Consider the following 26,208-nt stretch of genomic DNA (forward strand, 5'->3'; position numbering starts at 1 on the left):
GGGGTGGGGGGGGATTCGAACCCGGGTCTCCCGGTTCACAGTCGAATGATCTACCACTACGCCACCCGACGCCACACACGTTACTAAATAGCTGAGGTAGCTATAGCGTCCTCTTTAAGTCCGGTACCCTCCTATGTATGTTACTTTCTCTGGGACCACTAGTACTAATTATCTTATCTTCTTATTCATATACCGGTTTTAGTGATTTATGAAGTGAAGTGATTTTGCCTTATTGGTTTGAGATGGCGTGGTAAATATGGTGAGTACAAATTACAGTCTTATGCAATTAGAGGTTGTAAAAATTTAATGTAATTCTCAGTTGGCTAAAGTGGGACATCCCCGTGTTTAAGGGGCTTGGCTGTTTTGCGTATACGTTGGGGATACTGTGAGGTAATCAGACACATTGCCAGACCATCTTTATTTATTTATTTATTATTTTCATTGAGCACATACACACATATACTGAAAAATCATACAAAATAATACAAAAGAAATAAATGTGCAAGGGCAGGACGAAAAGCCGCAATGGCTTATTTAAAGTCCTCCCCTTCATGATTTTACAATTTCTACAGTTTGTTGAATTAACTATAAACATAAATAACAATGAAGAAGTAATAAAAAGATAATAAACAAGTACAATGAAAAAAATGAATCAATTTAACAAAATAATTGAGTTTAGCATAAGTAGTGAAACAATACGGTGAGCCAAACTAGATAAGTAGGATTGGCTACAAGAAGATAAAAATATAACAAACTAGAGTTCCCCGATCTCATACCTTCGCCAAATGATGTTAAACTTTATGACTGACAAATTATAGATTAGATTATTCCCCCCTGATTTAAGAAATAGGAACCTAATTTTCATGAAATATATCATTTTATCATAATCTCAACCAAAAGACAGTCTTATATATATTAACAAACAATGCATTCTAGCATTTCCTAATAAATTATGCAAATGAGGTCCTGATTTGAATAAATTATGTTTAATGATGTTCACGTCAACTAAACTTTCAAATACCACAAGTATGAAATTCCAGGCAGTTATCATTACATAATTATAAAATTTTCTCATTAATTATGCAAATTAAGTCATTATTAACATAATCAATATCTTCCTGTGTTTCTCTCATTGTCAATTACCAATGTCACAAGCTTCAATTGTCCTATCATTGGAATGGCAGCTGATTTATAGAATTTCCCCATAAGTTATGCAAATTACATCCATATTTGCATAATTGTCACATAATTATATTAAACACCGCGTAAGCTACCTACATACCAAAAATCACGACGATCCGTCTAATCGGTTCTTTGAGTTATCCCCTTTTTGAATATTTTCAAGAATATATCCCTGCAGTTCTAGAGCAAGCCGCTAGGGGGCCCAAACTCACGTCACTTCTTCCCCAGCACAAGAGCTACCTACCATCCAAATTTCGTCACTCTAGCATGTCTAGATCATGAGATATCAAAACCGGAAGTTCAGCTGCAGTACCATAACAAGCCGCTAGGGGGCCCAAAATCTAATCATTTTGAGGTCTCATCAAGACCTACCCATCTACCAAGTATCAAGACAATCCATCAAGGCCTTCTCAGGTTATCGTGTTTACAGACAGACAGACAGACAGACAGACACACACACACACACACACATACACGAACGCCCCTGAAAACATAACCTTCTTGGCGAAGGTAATCATTAAATTAGTCAATACATATATCCATTCATTTGACGACGATTACTAAGTTCCTACAAGTATATGTAAGGTGCCAACAAGAATTTAATCCAAAATTCTATCAAATTGAATATGTATGTTTTTGTGACATAGTGGGTGATTTTGAACAAATAAATGGTCCTGGCTATAATTACCTTCGCCAAGAAGGTTATGTTTTCAGTAGCGTTTGTCTGTCTGTCTGTCTGTCTGTCTGTCTGTTTGTGAACAGCATAACTCAAGAAGCTTAATATGTATTGTCATGAAACTTGGTAGGTGGGTAGGTCTTGATGAGACCTAGAAATGATTAGATTTTGGGCCCCCTGGCGGCTTTTGTTGGTACTGCAGCAGAACTTCCGGTTTTGATATCTCGCGATCTGGACATGCTAGGGTCACGAATTTTGGTTGGTAGATAGCTCTTGAGGTAGGGAAGAAGTGACATGAGTTTGGGCCCCCTAGTGGCTTGTTCTGGAACTGCAGGAGCATTTGTTGAAAATTTTTCGAAGGATGATAACTCAAGAACCGGTTGACGGATTGTCGTGATTTTTGGTATGTAGGTACCTGAAGGGATGCTTGACATAATCAAATGACAATTATGCAAATCAGGAGCTAATTTGCATAATTAATGAGGAAATTCTATAAATCTGCTTTGTTCGATAATAGGACTATGAAACACTTGTGACATGTAATTGAGAATAAAAAAAAACATCTGAGGATATAGATTATGTAAATGAAGACCTAATTTGCATAATTAATGGGAAATTTTTATAATTTCATAGTTGTAACTGCTGAGAATTTCATACTTGCCACATTTGGAAGTTATGTGAAGGCTAACATCAATAAACATAATTTATTCAAATCATGACCTCATTTGCATAATTTATGAGGAAGTGCTATAATAGCCTTTTTGTTAAGATAAGACTGTCATTGGGTGGAGAATATGATCAACTGATATAACCCATGCAAATGAGGATCTTATTTGCAAAATCAATTATCAAAATTGTATAATTCTTCAACCGCAAGGGTTAACATCATTTGGCGAAGGTATGAGATCGTGGAACTCTTGTTGTGTATGATTTGGAGTTTCTATGAAGACGAAAACCCATTACTGAATATGGAAGAAAACATTTAACATTTAATCTATCATGGAAAGACAAAATCCCGTTTCTGAATCTCGAATACAACACGTTTCGTTAGTCATGAAAGTGACAATTAATTAGACTTTTATTAGCGGAAAATTACCCCGTATGCGGAATCAATATTCACAATTAAGCTGAAATACTTCATAGCGGACGTAACGCAGCTACTCATTCCTGTGTGTGTGTGGTAAACGACTTGAGCTATGTCCTTACCAAATTTTAAAGCCACCTAAGGCCACACCGACTTAATTGTATGGATGACATCCTCTGAAGACCTCCAAAGTAGGGCGAATGAAAAAAATTCCGGCAAAAAATAAAAATGCTACTAAACCACAGGAATACAAAGCTGATATTGTGAATTTGCAGCAGTACAAAGTGACGTATACGACAAGCCGGCACATGCTGGCTTTTTGCGAAGTTTTGAATCGGCACTGTACGTATGTACTGAGTTCTTGAGTCGTGGAGCTTCGGTAGCCTGGGTGCCCGTATTGTCGCTAACTACCATGGACTACCGGTACCCAGGCCAGAGCCTCGCAGGAAGTGATTTTTTTTAGGACAAGCGAAAATCAGTGAGCGCGCGGATGTCATCCATAAAATTAAATCGGTATGGTCTAAGTACGCACAGAATCTCCGTAAGTGCACCCAAAGCGATTTCAGGAAAGTAAAACTGCATTTTCAAAGACAATTTTCTGGTCATTTTTCATAATGTGGTATAAGTTGAATCAACCCTATCCCATAGCGTACTGATATCTGTGAGACAAAAATGCGATGTCGTTGACGGAAAAAGGTGGTTCGTATCATATTCTGGCTCTAATCTCCAAGCAGATCTTTTGGTGGCTATCAAATTAGCCAGGCATACCATTTGCCACCAGAAGAAACAAAAGATACCGGTTAAGAAAGAAAGTCTGATAAAAATGCTTAATTGAAAACACGTCAAAAATGAGCCGAAGCCTAAACCATTGCTTGAAGGGTAGACTGGGTCCAGCTATTTATTGGTGGCACCAAAAACTGAGACTCCTCACGTAGCTTGTTTCTTAGCCTGGTATCCAGTCTGATTCCTGGTTGGGGCCGCAAGAGCTCTGTCCCGCCCGCCTCACATGGGTTTCCCGGTGTGTTGGGGGAAACCAAATCCCCAAGCATACTGTCTCTTATTAGCGTAACACTCCTTCCGGGACGGCCTGTTGCACTGGGCGGGGGAAGCTATTAGAGCCCCCGAAGGCACAACCTGCCTGAACACCCCAATACCCCAATCACGTAAGACTGGATATCAGGCTACTTGTTTCTGGGCTATTTCAATCTTCAAGTATGAAATAATGACGAAAATTTGCTAAAACTGCACTAAATGTCACTATCAGACATAATTCTTCATTCGGAATTTTTTTTTTGTTTCCCGATCCTTAAATTACATTGGATGTCTTTAACACTGGAAACAAGGCGCCGAGAAGGATGAAGAAAACATCCGCTCAAGCTAAAGAGGGTCAGTCAGAGCGGTTATGTGGTTGTACTATAGTACCGGCTCATTCATCACCATTAGCCAGCACATGTGACGGACAATGGAGCTCTCTCAGATCACCAAAAATAGAGTCATTACGATCACTTTGTGTTCACTTTAAGCCCGTAGAAAGGCAAAAAAGGGGAGTCTGCCGATTAAAGCTTCGGTCCCAATTGGAAAGAGGGGCCCTGCCGGGTAGTTCCCGGGCTGTTTTTGGTACTTTCGGGCGTGACCCCTACGTGGGCCCGCCGGATACCGTGCGGCTACCGGGCTATTTTTGGGCCCGGCGGGGACCCGAGAAGAATTTAATTCTGACTGAAATTCTACCTGGGCCCCGTTGACAAAAAGACGTCGTGACCTCACCGTGAGAACACCGACAGGTACCCCTCCGGTTGCCGGCAGTCCACCGGGACAAATTTTCTTACGTCACAGACCAGATGCACAGAATAAAGGTGTGTACTTCGTAACACCGGGTCAAATGTGTGACGTCACAGATCAGGTGATTACAACAAAGGCGTGAACTCTGTATTACGTCACTACACTATTTCGTCACTACAAGACATCGTCAGAGCATCTGCCGGGTACCTGCCGGGGTCCTACCAAAGAGGGTGAAAAAAATTAAAACAAAATGCCACTGAAGGAAACTTTTAATTGTGACCACGATAGCCGGTGCCCTCCCAACTCCTGAGCCCGGCCGGGGCCGGCCGGGGCTACCTCCCTGACGGGCACCGGCGCAATTGGGACCGATGCATTAACCGTTGCACTGGCCAGGTGGGTAGAGAGTTCGCTTTGCATACGGTAGGTCGTGAGTTCGAACTTCGGACAATACAGAAGGACTTTAAAAATGGTATATAGTAGTTTCTCTCTTCAGCACTCAGTATTTGGGAAAGAGTTAAACACACAGTCGCTTGATTTGCTTTTCGTTATCATACTTTGTACGTGAGGTAGCATTTGTTGAAATAACTCATCATTGCTTCGTAGGTTTTAACTACATGTATGTATGCACATAAATAACTAGCCCTGTATTGATATATTGTGTGCAAAATTTGAAAATTTACTCTATGATAACTAAAACATCCAGCACAAAATAACTAGAACCAAACGAAAAGCACGTATCAAAACTATCGGGAAAGATAATTACGTTGCAAGCTATTAAGCCATATAATTGTAAGGTGCCTTTTTTTTTCCTCATGAATGCATATCATACCAAAATCAGTATGAAAATCACAAAGCATAAACGTCACAAAAAAGGAAAAATCAGACACGAACGTGTCACTACATATAGAACAGCGTTTTGGACTAAATGAACAACTAATAAAGGAAGTGGCTTGAATATGTTACTCTTATTATCTCTCCGCCATCTTGAATTTAGAGGTCAAAAGACAGTATAAAAAGTGACGGTCAGGTCATGAATGTGTTTCATACGGATAAACTCTCGAGACACCTCGGTTAAGCCCTGGTCACAACCCGCCGTACGTGCTTCTGCGTGCTGTCTACGTGCAAAAACGTGGGCAAACGTAGGGCATCCGTGCGTGGTGAGTACCGCCTCCGTACGGAATCCTACGGATTTGGGAGCACGCAGACACGCCGTAGAACTTTAAGTGCATGTAAAACTTTTTCTGCGTGCGGTCTGCGGATTCACCACCCGTACGTGCGAGTACGAGCGACGCGTGTGCCCCGTACGTACCGTACGAAAGTCGCACGTGTGAGTACGGCCTCCTTTAATACGGTAAAGTTGCAATCGCACAGCTATCGTACGTTGTAAGCACGTACAACTCACTTACCACTTGCGCAACGAACGATGCACGCAACCACTCACGTCCAGACTTGGCGTGCAGACCACACTCTTAAACCTTGCGCAACCGTGCGAGTGACGTGCGTAGACGCCACTCCTTCCCCACGTTTTCAGAAAAAACGTAGCAGACGTAGCCTCCCAAAAAACGTACGGACAAAAAACACGTACGGCGGGTTGTGACCAAGGCTTTACGCGTCACATGATAACAGCTATCTAGGTATTTGCAGAATTTCTACACAATACAAGAGAATACAATTATTCTTAGGCCAATGATGAATATTGCTGCAAAGTAATGGAAACTTCAAAGACGCCGGACAGTTGAATGAAAATTGCGTAGGTTGAACAGAAAAGTAGTTATACATTTTTCGACCAGATTCGCGGCAACTGTGGGGTTAGCTTATAACAAACAAACAACAATTTTACTACTAAAATCAAAGAACCCACATATTATAGAAGAAGTGGGCAAATTCGTCTTCCATTGCCTAAAAAGAAGAAGTCAAACCCAGTAAAACTAGTACTATGTATGTTGTAGAATATAGTATAATGCTAGACGTAGATATAGTCTCACATACCACTGTATTTTCTTTCTATGTTGTTTGTAACTGCAATTAGCCCTCGGGCAAGTATTTACAATAAACTTTCATTATAACGAGCTGTAGTAATAGTGACGTGAGTTAACTTTCTATTTGGTAAGTTGGCAATGCTAAAATGATTTTGAAAGCTTCTGAGATTGAGATAATGATACAAGGTACTTAGCCAAGCTGGAATAGTACATTGAGTATGTTATGTATCTGATAAGCCGGCAAATGACGTAAGAATCAAATTAATTCGCGGGTACTTAAAATATCAAATTTGCTTAGGTTGGGTAGTTCGTTACGTATCGTGTCTGTGAATAGCAATGTTGTAATGGTTTTTAGGTGTTTTTGATAACGATAAAAGGTACTTGAACACCAAAAGCGAGTCCTGGCATGACCTCTCATTCCAACCTGACGTCATTAGGCGGAAGATCACGCGAAACCACGCAAAACCACGCGACACTTCAACACGACCTGTCACACATTCATGACAGACTTGCCCCCGACCACCAGCCAACCAAGGTGGACTGAAGTATGGGAGCAGAATGACCAGGTTTAGACCACCACCCTTCGATACAAATCGAATGGAATATGAGTTAAATTTGAGTAAAATTTGACCCCAGCCCGAACACGCCGAGCTAAGGCTGTGATCACATTTCCAAACCGGGGCCCGTCCGGGCAGTCCTATGGAACTAAAAGTGTGATATAAAAGACAACAAAGCATAGAAAAATTTTTTTAAAAATGAATAATGGAAACTATCTGCGTATATTTTTAATATAAATTTTTGATTTTTTGGTAATCGAAACAGCCCGGTCGGCAAACAATGTTTTAAACATTTTGAAACGTTCGGTTGGCACAGCCGAACAGTAGCCGACCTGGCCGACCTTGCTCCCGACCTACTCCTAACCATGGTTCTGCTAGTGTTCGGGGGCCAAACTCGTCCATGTATGACAGAGGCTTAAACATATTCAGGGTTACATATTCTGGTCTTCTCAACACCCTCAGAACTTTGACAATAAATGTATGTGTAATGACCTAGGTACGGCAGACTTATGTTAGATATGTAGAGATTATTTCAAACGCTTTAGCCGTAATATAATTAACCTGCAAAACGTTATCCGGCAAGAACACATTGGAGTAAGGCCACGGCACCCTGGTACGCTAATCGCGACCATTATAACATGACACAGCCGTCTTTTATCGTTGACGTTTTATAAAGTGCCTTCCCAAACCATCATGTTTTAAAGGCTTAGCGCCGTGTTCGATTTGCGTAGTTGTTAAGGCCACACCAAGTAAATTTTATGGATGACGTCCTTTGGAGACCCTAAATCTAATGCGAGAGGGCGAAAAAAAAAACAAGAAAAGCCCTGAAAAACAAAATGCCTAGATTAGAAATGTACCAAGAGACGACAAATGTTAGGACACAACTTGAATGAGGTGACACAGTGTAACAAGCAAGAAGTCGTTTATTCATCATCAAAAAAGCAATGAATCAGGTGGAACAGCAGTTATCGCCCTTTCCTGTTTCTTTCATCACATTTTGCAGGCCTGCAGAAACAAAGCATTTGCTTTTTACCCATTTCGCGTTACGGGTTTCACGTCAATCTAACGATTTGTGGCACTGTCGTGACTCTTTGGTCATAGTTACAGGAAGTTCTTGGGTTTTTTTCTAGGAACAGGCCAAAATCAATGCGCGCGGACATCCATAAAATTTACTTGGTGTGTCCTAATGGCTTCAAACTTTGAGATGCACGAGCTAGTCACTTGAGGGTCGTTAAATTCTGGTTCGTAGCTTAATTTCTAATGCATTTCCCTGTTAAACGGTTAAGGTAGAGGCCGTGTGAGGCGACACGTTTGCTATTTCTGTAGCAAGATTGACAGACTAGATAGAGATGATTGCGGCAGTGGTAACGTAATTGGGGCAATTTGTGGCACTTTGAAATCTTGTTAGTCGCAATATAAAAAAAAACTATTGCGAAGGCGTTTTAAATTAGTATAATATTCTTTTATTTTTAGAAAATGCAATTTTCGTGGGAGCACGCGCTACATTTGGTAAACGTTTGCAAAGAAGTGAAAAGTTCAAACTTGCCAGCAAAAAAAAACTGATTTATAGTTGGCTCTGCTTGGAGAGAAATACTGCCCATATCTCACGGTCCCAGCTTCGTGATGTATTCCAGCGGTTCTTACCGGCTGTTTCGCTCGATCTGACTGCGTTACTCATACAGTTATCTTATTGTTCGTCTCACTATCACAGTCACGACAGTGATGCACTGTCGGGGTTTTATCAGTATAGTCTGGTATCCAGTCTAATTCGTGGTCGGGGCCGAAAGAGCTCTGTCCCGCCCGCCTCACATAGGTTTCACGAGAGATTGATTAGCCCTCCACAAACATCGTGTTGGGGGGAACCAAATCCCCAAGCATATTGTCTCTTATTAGCGTAACACTCCTACCGGGACGGCCTGTTGCACTGGGCGGGGGAAGCTATTAGAGCCCCCGAAGGCACAACCTGAACAAACACCCCCAATACCCCCAATCACGTAAGACTGGATACCAGGCTAGGAAATGGCATGCACTACTAAGTATGTAATCGGAGGCGCATGCTGTGTATGCTTCTAGTTATGAATCCTCGTGAAAAATTACGGTCGTATGGCTTTAGCACTGGGGCAGGGGGTTGTTAATCCACTGTGTCTTGAAAGACGAAGCCCATACTTACTCATTTTACCGCCTTTTACCTCCCCAACCGAAGTCAGGTCCAACCATGTAGACATGGCGGTCGTGTGAAGAGATATTGTATGGCGGATTATATCCCAGTGGTTAGGCCAGCGGGAATGCATATGAAATACGAGAGGTCGTGAGTTCGATCCCTGATACACTGGGCCAGATGCTGCGTTCTTGATACGTACACTTCGTAATCTCCAAGCGGATACCTTTGGGGAGCAAGGCGGTATCAAATTGGTCAGGCAGTTACCATTAGCCTACGGATACGGCCTTGCCCCCGAAGGAATCTGCTGGGAATCGAACTCGTGACCTCTCGTATTTCATGCATGTGCATGCCCACTGGTATAACGACTGGGCCATAGCTGCCACACGATATCTCGGTATGTATGTCTTTGAGAAAATAAAAATTCACAACTAGCCTATTTACAGGAATCACAATATCAAGCCTTTAACATTAGATCTTTGTTGTTTATTTATTTAGGAATCTCCCATTATTGATAATATATAGACATCATTATTCTTCCTGAAGTCCTTTACATAAAATCCAACTATTATTTACATACATATTTAACTGCTATCAAGGATATTATACTACAGGAAAACTTATCTTATCAACATAGTAAATTACGCATTAAGCATCAATTATTACATCAATTGATAATGTTACATTATACAGTTATCAATTAATAATGTTACATTATACAATTAACCAATAAAAAACAATTATGTAATAGATGTCTGAGAGGTCATGAATTTGTACAAAATATATTCAAAACGTTTACCACTAGGAGTTAATTGGTGTGTGTTTGTTTTGATGTGTTTTTGTCGTATTCCAGATTTTTTCTTCAAACTTCTAATCAGTTACTGACTCTGTTTTTTTTTTTCGTAGGATCCCGAAACCCAAGTTGACAGCAAGCGAGCTGCTCTACCGATAGACTCCCTCCTACACGGGGCGGCAGGGATGGACCAGCTCGGCGGGAAGCGCGCAGGGCGGCCCATCGACAACATCATGCACGGATTCCGCCTCCCCATGGCCAGAAGGCGGGATGCAACCGATCACGAAGAAAAGAAAGAAGAAGATGCAGGCAGCAGAAGAGAGCGAGCAGCTCCGATAGATGCTCTATACGGAGGGCTGCTGCCCGGATCCTTGGGGACGAAACGAGCGGCGCCGATCGACTCGATCTACGGCGGGCTGGGCTTGCCCATCAGCGGGAAGCGTGCGCCGCATCCAAACGACTCCATCGACCAGGGCCCGCCAGTGATGGCAGAACGATCGCCCATCGATGCAATCATCAGCGGGGGGCGTGGCCTGCCGATGTCGTACAAACGCGCCGCTCCGATCGACTCCCTCATTGGTGGACACGGGCTGTCAATCACGGGCAAACGGCGTGCCATGGCGCTGCCCATCGACAACATCATCGGCGGGTACGGGCTGCCCATCTCCGTCCGCGTGGGCAACAAAGACCGGCAGCGCGGGGCGGAGTCCGAAAATGACGAGGCGACCTGGCTGCAGTCCATCTGGTAGAAACAAGTATTTCACTCAACTCCATCAGGTTGAGGGCTTAAGCAAGAACATGTATGTGTTAGATGTACTATAAAGGAATCTATAGGGGTGTCTACTCGGCCAGGGTACATGGTAGTACAGGAAAGTTTGATTGATTTGATTTGATTTGATTGACTAAAGTTACTCAAGAGATTAAAGATACAACACATATCAGGAATGGATATCTAGGATAGAATACTGGTTCAAAAATGTATCTGAGAGGCCATTTTTATCTTATATCCGAAAATCACAAGATTTTGGAAAGTGACCTTTTGTCTTAGAGTACTACCAGATTTTAACCAAGATGAACATGTATATTTCGTTATATTAGTCATACTATCTATCAGCGAAATAAGGATATACCTTAACAACCAAACCTTCAAAACTAGCAATATTTGGACACTTTCTCATATGATTTTATAGGAGGTTATTTATAAATAGATGAGATTGATAGAACAGATGAACGTTACGTTGGACATGACATATTTTATTGATGGAGACCAAAAGATAAAGTTCGAAGACGACACAAACCGGTTTAACCAAGAAACTCTGATTAAACGGAGATCCTATCATAATAGATATATACGCCCCATAATGTGAAATGGATTTGATGTAATCCTGTGGTTATAGTGATTGGAATTGGAGTGTAGAATACCTCAGTTACAGTAACATTAAATGCAGATACATCATGACACAGCAGATTGGTCAGACGTGTTTTTGTTCATGACTTAGTAGTAAGTAATTTCAGGTAAGCCAGTAAAGTTGGCTGTACATGTGCATTGCTGGATACGTGAGTTGCGAAGAAAGCTGTTTAGTACAAGCTACTAGTAAGAAATTAAAGAACTCAGCTTTTGCTTCAATTGAAAGTTTATTGCAAATTCATACCCGAGGGCTAATTGCAAGAACTTGATAACAACAGTAAACAGTAGAATGATAATAAGTGATGCTCATGCTACACCATATACTAGTATACATTTGTTATTCAATAACGAACCGGGACGAGGGGGATACAAACTCTCATCGCAAGTAGGTAGTGTTATTCTCCTCTGGTAGTGTTATTCTCCTCTGGTTATTTGGCCAAATAGACATGCCAGGGGAGATAAGGAGCACATAACCTCTTTATACCAGGCTTCGGGAGGCGGCTGGATAGAGTAGAAATCGGCCAAATGGAGAGATAACATGCCAGGGGAGTTGGTCCGCTAGAGAGTACAGTTTGCCGCACCCGAAGGCCGCAAATTTAGTCCTGAGCAGACCAACTCCCCTGGCATGTTATCCGTCTACTTGGACAATTTCTACTCTTTCCACACGTTTCAGAAGCCTTTTAGTGGCTGATGATAGCAAAGCTCCAAGCTGATGTTCCAAAGTTGTACAAATTCAAAGCACCAACAGCAAAGCTACGCAATGCACGCTTTACTGGTAATACTACAAAACCCCACATAGCCGACTCTCTGGTACTCGTACATACTCTTGACCATTTCCCGTCCAAGTGGCCTTATAAAAATCCCTTCCAGCATTACACTAACACGTCCAAAGTAATTCCTACACAGTGAAGGATCTTGTCGGTTCAACCCGACATGAATTAGTCCCAAATACGTTCTATTCCTCAGTTCATATGAAGTTTTACCGCACCAAGGACAACAAAACGGTTGCGTGTGCTGCAAAGATAAATAGAAAAGTTTTGTAAAATGGCTTACTTCCTTTGCACTAAAGTGCATAGGAAGCAAGTCATTTCATATCTTCCTAGATCCCTTCATAGCCCCGATAAAACTGGCCCAAGCCTCACCCTGTAAACCGTTCGCCTGCAACTGTAAAGATAAGGCCCCATATTGAAAACTTTTACCCGGTAGTCCGGTCGGAGTGACCAATTTTGTCCAACTAATCCATACGAAGCAAACTTCTACACACATTGGCCTTACTATGGCCTTAGTTAACGGTGCCCGTGTAATTCATGCCGATTTTGTTTCTTATCCTGACAAAGCCATTTGCCCTTTCGGGTGTTAAGTTTAGGAGCCTAAGTTTAAAGCCTTAAGCTTTTTAAAGGCCCCTGCAGTTCAAATATCACGCCGACCATGAAATAGCAACAAAAAAATACGCCTTTGTTTTGAAGGCAGCGCAAAAATCTCAGCATTTACCACCTTCTGTGTGTTCTTTTTTTTTTTCATAAATTTCCCCAATGCATGGACGCGTGACTCTAGTACTTAACTGGATTGAATTGGTCCTTCTGCTCCCCTTACAAAGTAATCCTTCACTACCACGGTAGATACATGTCCGTCAACGCTTGTCCTCTTCTACATTTTTTAAAATAATTTCCAACATGTAATCACAAGACGTGGTGACGGCACACTCAAGTTTTTCAAACTTATATTAATGCAGCCACCAACACAGGGGACAAGACAATACTCATTTTCACCTGAGCGAAGTGAGGAAAGTCGTGTAAAGTGCCTTTCCCAAGGGCACAGGATCGGTGGCATGTCAGGACTCGAACCCGGGACCTATAGGTTCCAAGTCGCGCACTCTACCGCTACGCCACACGCCCCCTCTTCTACATGTACTAGGTACCAGTAAACCTCAGACTTATGCGATCGCGAAGCATGATACTAGTAGTGCACTATTTTATTTTTATTTAGTTATTTTCTGCACTACTCAGTGGCTTGTCACTGCTTTACAGAGTGTCCCTGGGTACAAATATACAAGACAAGACGGAATAAAACATCAATATCACAATCGTAATCCATAATCGTAAGGGTAGAAAGTCAGAGTTCACGCGACTGTGCACACACTGTTATAAGAAGTTTATTGCAAATTCGTGCCCGGAGGCTAATTTCAAATTACGAACATAAAAGAACAATGAAACAGAGTATAAAATAACTAAAATATACATGATAAAAGGTATTCGAATGATGAAAGGTAGTTGTCTAAAGCTATAGATATGTCTAAAACTATGTCTGAAGGGTTTGACTTCTCTTCTTTAAACCATGGAAGACGTAATGTCCCACCTTTTTCAAAATAAGTGGGTTTTGGGAAGTTAAAATAAGAATAGTTTTTTCTTTGTCTGTAAGTTTAGTAAAATTAGGATAAATTGTACAAGTTTGAATCGTCAACTCATTTCGCATTTCGAGCGTTGCTATGAAAGGAACAATTTGAGATAAAGTGTATTTCGTCTTTCACAGCCTTTGCACTACAATATTCCTTGAATAGTCCTTCAAAATAGTATTTTGAAGGACTGTATAGATGATGCGGTTCTAACAACGGGTGGGCGTTTATTCCAACCCTCTGGACTTCTATTAGTAAACGTTCTTTTGCCGCATTCTACTCTTTGTGGAGTCGCAAGGACTGATATAAACTGTGTCGAGTGGCACTACGGACTCGCCACGGCTAATGTGTTCCAGGAATCACACCAGGTCACCCCACTCTTCTCAGTAAGTGTAGTCAGGAGTGGATGATCATTTGTCCCGAGAGAGGTCGTTGAAAAGATCGACGATAAGGTTTTACGAGGACTGGTCAATAAAGATTTCGCTTGACCCATTTCTGGTTACAGGAAACTGAAATTACACGTGTGTAATTATGATACTCATCTCCATAAGCCACATAACGTTATACCGCTTTTCAGTTCTGAATTCTTGGCAGCGTTCTTTAAAAGCTTATAAAATATACAGAGTGAGGTCTGATTGTGGATCCAGATGAATTCAGTTCCAAGGTCCTTAATACGTTTTGTTTTGGGGGTTCATGAAACTTTTCGAAGACTAATTTTCTACAAAGTGGAATGGGATGTAATAGCTCAATTGGTAGAGTGCTCGCTTTGTAACCGGGAGGTCGTGAGTTCAAACCCCGGCCGGGTCATACCAAAGACTTTAAAAATGGTACACTTCTTTCTCTGCTTAGCACTCAGCACATATGAGAAAGAGTGTGGGAAGGTCAAACACACAGCACTACCAGCGGACCAGCCCCCTGCTGTAGTGCCTTGCACAACTGTGTGTCGCCAAAAGGGCTACGATAATGGACATGGGCACCAAAACCCTATGCTCTGCATGGAGCACGGGTAGACCTTTGGAATGGGATTCGGGTCATGTAAGAAGAACTGTGCCAAATTCCGTTCCTTTTTGTCTTTCAGTCTACAAATATTTGTATACAAAGCGTGATCAATACCTCTAAATTTATCCAGCTTCACTATCGCAGCTTATTCAACAAAATCCAACTAGCTAGGCATGTTGCTTATAGGGATGTGTGTCACTATACAGGTGAAATAACCAGAAGTGCTCCATGCCAAATCTCTAGTGAACCGCCGTCGTATCTACAATCCGTACGTTAGAATGGAGATAAGGGAGTACAAGCAATCAACCGGTGGCCCCACATCATCATCAAGAGACGACTGAGTCAGGGGGGACCATAGTCCCGTACAGATTACCACAGGTACACAATCAATCTAGCTATTACGTCTTGTTTTGGAAGCTCTGGAATTTTCATTCCTCAGCTCTTAGAGATATAAAGCTCGCAGGGGGAGACATTGTATCAGCCTACTCAGCTTACTTAGGGGAGACCTGAAGCGCAGAGAGCTAGGCCCTCCCTAGGCCCTCCCTAGGCCCAACAGAAAAGAAACTCAAGGAGCTTACTATAATAAAGAGCTCGCGAGGCAGAAGACACGGTGGAAAGAGATGAAAAAAGACTGAATGCGGCTACAGGACATTTCCATACGACTGTTGACGCAGAACACAGTGGATGATGATGATGATGATTTCGTCTTGTAAAACACGTCTAAAACTCAACACTCAGTCGAGCTCACTCGATGCCATTCCATCACTCTGACTCTTAAAGGACTTCTAAACCTCAACACTGGTGGGGTCGTGTGGCGTAGCGGCAGAGTGCTCGACTCAGAACCTAGAGGTCCCGGGTTTGAGTCCTGACATGCCACCAATCTTGTGCATTTGGGAAAGGCACTTTACACGACTTTCCTCACTTCGCTCAGGTGAAAATGAGTATTGTCCTGTCATGCATTTGTCCCGTGTCGGAGGCGGCATTAATATAAGTTGAAAAAACTTGAGTGTACCGTCACCATGTCTGGTGATTACATGTTGGAGTAAAAAGAAAACAACTCAACACTATGTCGAGTTCATTCGAAGTCATTCCATAACTTTACCGCTCTAATTCCCGCTGCCCTACATTATAACAACAAGGACATTTCTGCCCCACTCAACAGACGCCTGCATATGTATGTCATTAATGTACAAATACACTCGATAAAATCATACTGCCTGAAACGTGCACTGAGTCGTCTACTTCACGTGTTCACTTCACTCACGTGAAAGCCAGTAAAGTGTTCGTCACATAAATGAAATCATGTTTTGACACTTGTACAAGTACACACGTGTCTGGGCAGTATCGTACTCTTAAATTCTACAAGTTTTGTAGCAACGTGATCGCCGATTACACAAAAACTAAATGATGTAAATCTATGGCAAAACAGTATCTTCATGGTACTGATTCTAACCTTTGAATTAGGAAATAACCACATTTCTATTACTCAGCATTATATGGTAAGTCATAACCACTTTGAATCTCTGCACTCTTCATCGTGAAGAGGGTTGTCTTTTTTGTCTGATCTTTCTCTTTCTTTATTAACATACCAGACATAACAGACAAACATGGCATACAATGTTGCCTGAATGGCGTCGATATTTACATGTCTACAAAGTGTTAAAATATCATATATTTAAACAAACTATAAAACAGTACAGCAAGTGTACAACCCAGATATTTACAAGCTCCATTATCTCGTGCCAGACTCTATCTGTGCAGTCTGGCTATAGAGTCTGATTGACTGGTGGAGGAAAGAGTTCTGTAGTTGTTTTGTTCTGGCGGGAGGATAGAGATACTAGTAGTGTTTTTGTTCCTGAGGGAACGACCGCTGTAGATCTGGAGAGAGGGACGAGGTCATGTAGGGGACTCTTTCTGTAGCATCTGTGTGAAGAGTTTGACGGCAGCATCCTCACGCCTTGACATGAGGGTAGGTAGCCCTTTCTGACCTTCAATGGAAACGGTACGTCAACTCTCGAGATCTCACTCTTATACATGTATTTTTACCCTCCATGAAAATGGGGGTACTGTTTTTACTCCGTTTCATGTTTGGTCTGATATCTGAAGATCGGTGAGAAGGAACTGTACGATATTTGGCAGATTGATGGATGGGGCCTTGGAGATTGTGTAGGTTGACTTTGAGCCCCTGGTGATTGACCTTGGTACTGCAGTTTAATTTTTTTATTCTGTTGTTTTCGCGTTATGGACTGTTTGTGCGATATTAAGGTAGCATGTAGTTGTTATTACCATGGTTTAGTGGTTTAAATTTGGGTCCCCTAGCTGTTTGCGTTTGATATTTACAAAATGTTTAATGTTGGACTTTTTGTGTTGAATGTTTGGAAAATCTAGGGGATGGTTTGGTATGATTTTTGGTATGTGGGTAGTTGTTGAGTCTCTTTGTGTTTTGGAGTGCATTAGCAGGTTGTCGCATATTTTTATTGCTTGATTTAAAAGGATTTTCACTTTTTCACCCCTACTTCATAATAGGATGACCCAAAAGTTGGGACAGAGTGTTTTTGTTTATACCTCCAGCTGGCAGGTCAGACCCAGGCAGCCCTATCTATTTTTACCCCTATAGAGTCTGCAGGAAAATAAATCTTGTTTGTCTGGTCTGCAGGTCATTTGTCTGGTCATTGACCTACATGTACAGGCAAATGTAGCCTGGGTACCATCCCCAGTAGTATATTCGCAAACTCTATAACAGTTTGACTCATAATATCTCTATTGAAATACACCAAAAGATTACAAAATAACAAGCTATTTCATGGAGGGGTGATGTCTACGACTTCTCCTTGTCTATTATGTGTATGTGTAAAACTATCTTTTTCGATTTGTATGGACTTTAAAGGATGTTAGCTGTAATCCTCTTACATATCTTGTCTGATATTTTTTCCGATCCTTACTTGTTTTTTTTAAATTCCAACATGTAATCACCAGACGTGGTGACGGCACACTCAAGTTTTTTCAACTTATATTAATGCCGCCACCAACACAGGGGACAAATACACGACGGGACAATACTCATTTTCACCTGAGCGAAGTGAGGAAAGTCTTGTAAAGTGCCTTTCCCAAGGGCACAAGATCGGTGGCATGTCAGGACTCGAACCTTACTTGTTCCCTCATCACCTCAATGAAAGCAGCCTGCAGACCTATTTGATCTTCTCATGAATACAGAATGGTACAAACAAACAAACAAACAGCTACAGACTTTCAGCCCATGAGCAAAACAACTTCCTGAACACAGTCGGCCCCTTCACTCAAGTCATGGATGCGGCTGTTCTCAGAGCGTTTCTACAAGTTCCTAGACTGTCTGTGGTAAGTGCAACACCAACAGGAATCGCCAGGTGGTGCTGCTCTCCCTCTTGACGCGAAATGGAATAAGGTTTTGTAGTTGAAAGGCAGTGGATGACATTACATATGCTCAACGCTAGGTGTCGTGACTGAGTTTGGGACTGCATTTTGCTCACAAAACCACGTCGTTATTTGTGAATTTTGACTTGAGCATTACAAAAAAGATTTTTAAAGCCATCACAATCATGTTCCCATTTTTTGCCCGTCACTGCGCAACTCAATTGTGACGTCAGCCCTATATCAAATCATCACTACCCATAATTTACCTGTCCCTTATAGACGACATGTGGATATGAGTGGCCTAAAGCCTCGGTCACAACCCGCCGTGCGTTCTTCTGCGTGCTGTCTACGTGCAAAAACGTGGACAAACGTAGGGCATCCGTGCGTGGTGAGTACCACCTCCGTACGGAATCCTACGGATTTGGGAGCACGCAGACACGCCGTAGAACTTTAAGTGCATGTAAAACTTTTTCTACGTGCGGTCTGCGGATTCACCACCCGTACGTGCGAGTATGGGCGACGCGCGTGTCCCGTACGTATACGTACCGTACGTAAGCAGCATGTGTGAGTACGGCCTCCTTACGGTTAAGTTGCAATCGCACAGAGATCGTACGTTGTAAGCACGTACAACTCACTTACCACTTGCGCAACGAACGATGCACGCAACCGCTCACGGCCAGATGTAGCGTGCAGACCACACTCTCACACCTTGCGCAACCGTGTGAGTGACGTGCGAGTGACGTGCGAGTGACGTGCGTCGACGCCACTCCTTCCCCACGTTTTCAGAAAAAAACGTAGCAGACGTAGCCTCCCAAAAAACATACAGACAAAAAGCACGTACGGCGGGTTGTGACCAGGGCTTAAGACTGCTCCCGAGCTTTAGCAGTTGGCTGTTGTTCAGGGGCAAGGTCGCGATCGGAGGATGGCTCATGCATGCCCCTCATGTAAGACATATGAAAAAAGATCACAGTTTGCTGCTATCTGCGCCACCCCATCCATCATTCAGACAGGTACAAATGGAAAACTGTTGGATCATACAGACCACTACTGTCCGTCACCTGTTTCCTCAAAATACATTCCCGCCTACGCTATAAGCCTATATATTCCGTCTCGTAAAGGGTCGTTGCCTTTTGACACGGTCGATGCCAATAATGGCACACCGTAATGTTTCGTGGCGTAGAGCTAGAGAATTACGGTAGAGGTTAGGGTTATTATATTTCAGTCCATACCATATGGTATGGTAGCCTGGGTACCATCCCCAGTAGTATATTCGCAAACTCTATAACTGGGTCTGGACGTGAACACATATGTAGCGTCTGGAGTCTAAATATTCGTTCAGATTTTGAACGAGCGCGCTGATTGGTCCTACTCGTCTAAGCCCTTTTTTGGGTGTGACATATTAGGTAAGGGCTGTTCGGATGTCCGAACGGCGACGTTAGCGTCCGTTCGAACGTCCGAACGCCTTATCATCAACATGTCCGACGGCGAACCGAACGCTAAAGCGCACATGATATAGCCGTAGTCAGTCTTTCCGTGATAAATCATCAACATGGCTGACGCACAAGCCGCTCAGCTCACGGAGGTTGATGTTGACCTTGCAATCACGTCCGTTTTGGACGATTTGGACGGAATATCGTCGCTCAAAAATGAGCAAAAAGATGCATTGAATAATTTTGTTCGTGATGTTTTGGGCGTCCTACCGGTAAAAAAAGAACGCACCGAGAAAAGGAATACTCGCGCGAAGATCTGTGTTTACAAAACAACAAACATCACTTGAATAATGCAGGTGCGCCATTGGCCGTCGCCTCTGAGGCTCAGCCAATCAAATGAAGCCCCGCTGCTCGGGCTAGCTCATAACGTGACGTCATGACCAATCGTTTTATATGTGTTCAAGTCCAGACCCAGTTATAGAGTTTGCGAATATACTACTGGGGATGGTACCCAGGCTAATGGTATGGATGAAATACATTGTGTTCTCTCATGTTTCTTCTTCTCCTCCTGCCAAACAGTCAAAGGGATTCAACTCTGTCGTTTTTTAGCCAAATGACCTGAAATTTGGCATGGAGGTAGAGTGGGCCAATACCCCCAGGCTTTTTTAAATTTTCTTGATACATGCCTTGAAAATTTTTTATGAAGGTTTTTTTGGGCATTTTTCGACAAAAAAAGAATTTTTTGATCCTGAGCCCTAGTTTTACAACCAAATGATCTGAAATTCGGTATGAGGGTACCTTGAACGTGTGTCTACAGAATAGCAGTCACATATTTGGCATACACCACTTCCAAATGACTCATTTAGGGGACTTCAATGGCTATTTTCGGCCAAAAAAGGGCCAAAAGTGCTATACCCGTTCCACGTTCGATCTAAAGAATGGCCCGTTCCATCTGCCGTTGGCCATCGAATACTGCTCGAACACATCGAACATTGCGCGTTACCTGGGGTCACGTTGCACGTAAGTTGTGCGCAATGACCCACACATTCAATTCTATGTGCCTAAGATCATTACGTCATCTAAAATCACGACGATGGAATACAGTGCCGACCATCCTATTATGGACTGAAATATGCTGTAGTTGCTCCCAAGCAAATGTCGGCCTTTCTAGTAGAGCTATGCTTTTTGACAAGGATTCGAATCCGAGCTTCTGCTTTTTATTTTTTCACTAAGAACTTTACTATTTTTCATGATCCTCCCAAACATTTGCATTCGCTTTTTATAGTATAAGTATTACGTTTTATACGGTTTTGGACCTCAACAAAAGTTATGATACGCTCGAATATGGCATCGACCAGTCAGCGATATGGCATAGAAAGGCGACGACCGTTCTGGAAGGCGACGACCGTTCTGGAAGGCGACGACCGTTCTGGAAGGCGACGACCGTTCTGGAAGGCGACGGCCGTTCTGGAAGGCGACGACCGTTCTGGAAGGCGACGACCGTTCTGGAAGGCGACGACCGTTTACGAGACGGAAATTCGCATGCCTCGCCTACACATACATGCCACGCACCCCAAACAGTTCTGAAAACACACACATTTTCAGGACAGCCCTTTTATTCCACCACTCGTGGTTTATTTCCATTAAAACTATGACGAACTTCAACGCAATGACGGAAAGAGAAATTGGACCACTTTACACACACCATTTCTAAGTCGACTCAGCGAAGTCGACATGAAAAATTTCTGTTTACAAACGGGGCCGCAAAGCGACTTGGCACTCCCGCTGTGCCACCCTCCCCCCAAGTCGACTCGGTGGCTCGGTCTTGCCTGGCTACTACGCAGAGACGCTCAAGTCGACTTCGCCCGTTTACACACGCGAAGCTAGCGGACTCGGCACCCCGCTGGCCGACTTAAGTCTGGTTTTGCACGACTCAAGTCGTCTTTATTAGAATGCGACTAGAGTTGAATTATGTCTCTTTACACAGGGAAATTTTCGCTTAAGTCGAGTAGCTCAAGTCGTCTTGAGTTCTAGTCGCCTTGAAAAAGTTATGTGTAAAGCAGACCATAGTCTTCCATGCGATAATTGTATTTAAACGGAACGAATTACCACAATAAAAGATCGGGATTTCCACACTACGGTTTAGAAATCTCACAACAGAAATACACTCGTTTCTTGAGACTTTTTTTATATGGTAAAAAGAGCATCGTCTTTCAAAACGATTCCTAAACATAGGACTAACCTGTGTTGGTCTGAACGTTATATTTAAACTTGAATGCTTGAATGAGGCCTTCAAACGATACATAGCAATACAAGTTATAGATAAGCAGAATCATTACAATACATATGACATGACACAGCGCATAAACTATATATAATATAATATAATATAACATATAATTTTCCAAATTCTGTACAACATAAATAATAATCATAAAGTCACAAACTAACATCGATGAAACATATATACATAAATTTCAAACGTGTTAATTATTTTATGCTCCTATTCAAAATTAGCAGACGTTGCATTAAAAAACTATAGGAAAGGTTTTTAAGTATTTACAGTGCCTAAATTTCAACGTATGCAATACGAATTCTATGTATTCCCACATATTCTTAAAACTTCTTGGTGCAAAAATTACCATAAACATATCGTGCAAGTCTACAAATCACACGGGGATGCACACACACACGCACGCACATACACTCACACAAACACACACAAACACACACACACGCACACAAACACACACACACATACACACACACACACACACACACACACATACACTCACACACATACACACACGCGCGCACACACACACGCACACATACACACATACACTCACACACACAATCACACACAAACACACGCGCACACACATGCACTCACACAAACACACACTCACACACATACACACACACACACATGCACTCCCCCCACCACACACACACACATACACATACACACACATGCACTTCCCCCCACACACACATACACACACATACAAACACACCCCCTCAGACCCATGAGGGTAAGGATTAAGGATATTACTCTTTTTTCTGTTATTTGTGTGCATGTGTGTGTGTGTGTGTGTGTGTGTGTGTGTCAGTGTGAGTATCATTAACTCAGTACAGTCGCAAATATTTCATCCGGGTGTACGTATTGACACCATCATACTATAAAATCTTATAAACTGGTCACCTTGGTGTAATCACTGTTTACAAGCGACGTGACCATTCTTCAATACTATATTCCCAATAAAACAACAAGAACAGTAGCCTCTACCAGTCTTCTGGAAGCGGGTGGAGAGAGTAGAATCTGGCTAGATAGAAAGATGACATGCCAGGGGAGTTGGCCCTAGATCCTCTAAGGAGCAAATCAGTCAGATCGCATCTTGTTTCCTAGGCCTGTCTTTCCTACCGCTTCCGAATCCTGGTAGAGGCTAGAAGAACAGGGCAGAATCAGATGTCTTCCCGAGCAGAAAATTAAAGACGCTGTTTTCCTCATAATCAGCTTTGGGTTTGGATTTATAATGTTCAGGCTTTTATGTCTGTTACATACCTGGTCAAAAGCCCGGTCTTCATTTGATAACAAACCGTGTCTACAGAATTTTTCTAACATCTTTGTCATTTTTAAAAAGTATTCATTTTTTGTACCCCAGTATTTCATCATCCAGAATATGATCCTTATATATCGTCCAGAAACGTGGTTTTTACAGAGCCGTTTCCATCTGCAGTCGCACGTTGTAAACCTGTTCATCAGCCGGTGCCTGGTGGTTCTCCCTCCGCCTGGACCGGCAGCTTTTGTCGGTGACGATGGTGCTGTGCGTCATCAGGCTGAACCTGTCCCAGTCCACGTTCTTGCGAATGTCGGGACTTTACAGAGCCGTTTCCATCTGCAGTCGCACGTTGTAAACCTGTTCATCAGCCGGTGCCTGGTGGTTCTCCCTCCGCCTGGACCGACAGCTTTTGTCGGTGATGATGGTGCTGCGCGTCATCAGGCTAAACCTGCCCCAGTCCACGTTCTTGCGGATGTCTCGGTTGAACAGCCCGTACACGATGGGGTTGACGCAGCTGTTGAAGTAGGAGAGCCAGTGTGCGAACGGGTACACGAAGTGGTGGACAACGTTTTCTTGCCACTCGGGCATGTTACCAAACTCATCCAGCATCCAGCAGACATATAGCGGCAGGAACGACAACATGAACAGCGTCACCACCACGATCAGCATCTTGATGACGCGTTTCCGTCTCTTGGGGACGGAGCCGATGAACTCGCTCCTCCGCACGCTGTCGCTCTTGTTGCCGCCCCGCTGCTGCTGCAGCCCGGCCCGGAACCAGATCTTCTCGGCGATGCGGACGTACAGGAAGGTCATCACCATGAGCGGCAGGATGTAGATGAGCAGAATCACCGTGACGGAGTACACCTTCTTGTACACCAGGTCGGGCCAGATCTCTGTACACCGGTCCACGCGCTTGACGTTCCGTACCTGGATGACGAAGACCTGCGGGACCATGATCACGAGAGCGGCCATCCAGATAGCGACCAAGACTTTCTTCATAGTCGCCATGTTCATAGGACCATCGTGAGGGAACAGGATCGCCTTGTATCTAAACAGAAAATATAGACAATCCCAATTAGATGGATACGTGACCTTCTTGCATTGAATATAACCATTGAAGCAACTAGATGGTTTTATAGACTTGTTTTATTGAACTTCTAAAAGTTACAGTTTCGCGGAGGCCCTTATGAGGAACTGGATTACACTGTTACTCACGACAAGTACAGCTACGAATATTCTAACCGCTAAAATCATAGAACACTAAACTCGCTAGCCATGTGTAAAAAGTAACATATTTCGTTGGTAAAAATGATACATTTAAAAACAGGGGACAATGTGAAGAAATGCAGCATATATTAACAAACACCAGGAACATCTGCGTTTGAAGTTAGGCCACACCGACTTAATTTTAGGGATGACATCTTCTGAAGACCCCCAAACCAGTGCGCGCGGGCGAATGAAAAAAATTCCGGCCAAAACTAAAAATGCTACTAAACCACAGGAATTGCTGGTATTGTGAATTTGTGACAGTACATAGCGACGTATATGACAAGCCGGCACATGCTGGCTTTTTGCGGAACTTATGAATCGGCACTGTGCGTATGTACTGAGTTCTTGAGTCGTGGAGCTTCGGTAGCCTGGGTGCCCGGCTCCGTATTGTCGCTATCATGGACTACCCAGGCCTAGAGCCAGGCCAGAGCCTCGGAGGACGTGATCTTTTTTTTTTCTTTCTTTTTTTTTTTTTTTTGAGAACAGGCGAAAATCAATGCACGCGCGGATACCATCCATACAATTAAGTCGATGTGGCCTTAGGGGATTATAATCAAGCCGACCTGTCCGCTGCTATAGCTGTTAGTGTGTAGACTGATGCTGCCACAGACAAGCCCTGAATCAGCGCCGTCAGCCTGCACATAAAGTCACCGAACTGGTACTCTGAAGTAAAAACAAAACGTCCAACATTAGTTCTTTGGAATAGCATCACCATTCGAAGTATACAGTCAGTGACAGTGTGTAAGACTTTTAAGTCATATTTGGATATCTACGACGTTTGAAAATTTGGAGGTATGAATCCTTCATTGCCTCACATGAACTGTAGAGTTCATTGAACCGCGACGGGGGCTGACATCATCTACCAGCGTTGACGTCACACTTCAAAGAAGCCACGTGACAAGCTTCACTGGGTCAGTCTACTGAGGAAGACCAGAGTGACTGGTCGAAAGCTCTAGGTGAGAGATTTCTTTGTGTTGGACCAAATGTTTTAACTTTAAACATGAACTGTAGAGGTTTGAAAATTTGAAACGTTTGAAAATTTGGAGGTATGAATACTTCTTTGCCTTTCATGAACTGTAGAGGTTGTAGTTAGGGGTGTGGTAGGGACACCATTGAAGAATATTTGACATTTGCAATAACACAAACGCACTAGTGCAGTCGCATTAGTAAAATCCAATATGACAGCCATGCAACCGTTAAAAACCGTTAGTAGATTGAACATGACTATCAGCCAATCAAACGAGGTACTCCAACCTGTCTACGTAATACTTTTCAGCACGGGTCTTGTATACAATCAATTATCCTCAAGGTTACCAGTCCTCTGAGATGACATTCTCCCTCTACAAAATTGCCCTTGCCAGGATGATTCTTGTATTTCATAACACATAGCAATATTCGTCGACTTTGAAATGGCGAATAGGCGGAGTGCTATAACATAGTGGCGTTTGTTGTCACTGTTTATTGGTATCTGGTGTGATGTGCAATTATCCTTGCACTATACATTTTGACATTCTACTGCTTAAAAGATCTACTTTGCTTTGTTGGCATC

At 42.8% G+C, this 26,208-nt stretch overlaps 2 protein-coding genes across 2 annotated transcripts in view; one reads left to right on the forward strand and one right to left on the reverse strand.

Moving 5' to 3' along the window:
• LOC109480073 overlaps nt 1-11,074 on the forward strand; it is a 12,825-nt gene extending 1,751 nt beyond the window's left edge. The window contains exon 2 of the mRNA XM_019782222.1: nt 10,322-11,074. Coding sequence (XP_019637781.1) covers nt 10,322-10,957 — 636 coding nt within the window. The 3' untranslated portion in view covers nt 10,958-11,074. The remainder of the gene's footprint in view (nt 1-10,321) is intronic.
• A 12,634-nt stretch (nt 11,075-23,708) lies between these two features.
• Nucleotides 23,709-26,208, reverse strand: part of LOC109480056 (neuropeptide FF receptor 2-like) — a 35,139-nt gene continuing 32,639 nt past the window's right edge. Inside the window, exons 2-3 of the mRNA XM_019782204.1 lie at nt 25,223-25,322; nt 23,709-24,438 (exon numbers count right to left, since the gene is read on the reverse strand). Coding sequence (XP_019637763.1) covers nt 23,709-24,438; nt 25,223-25,322 — 830 coding nt within the window. The remainder of the gene's footprint in view (nt 24,439-25,222; nt 25,323-26,208) is intronic.

This window comes from Branchiostoma belcheri, unplaced genomic scaffold (assembly GCF_001625305.1).
Source record: "Branchiostoma belcheri isolate BF01 breed outbred unplaced genomic scaffold, Haploidv18h27 scaffold5, whole genome shotgun sequence".
In the NCBI taxonomy this organism is placed as follows: domain Eukaryota; kingdom Metazoa; phylum Chordata; class Leptocardii; order Amphioxiformes; family Branchiostomatidae; genus Branchiostoma; species Branchiostoma belcheri.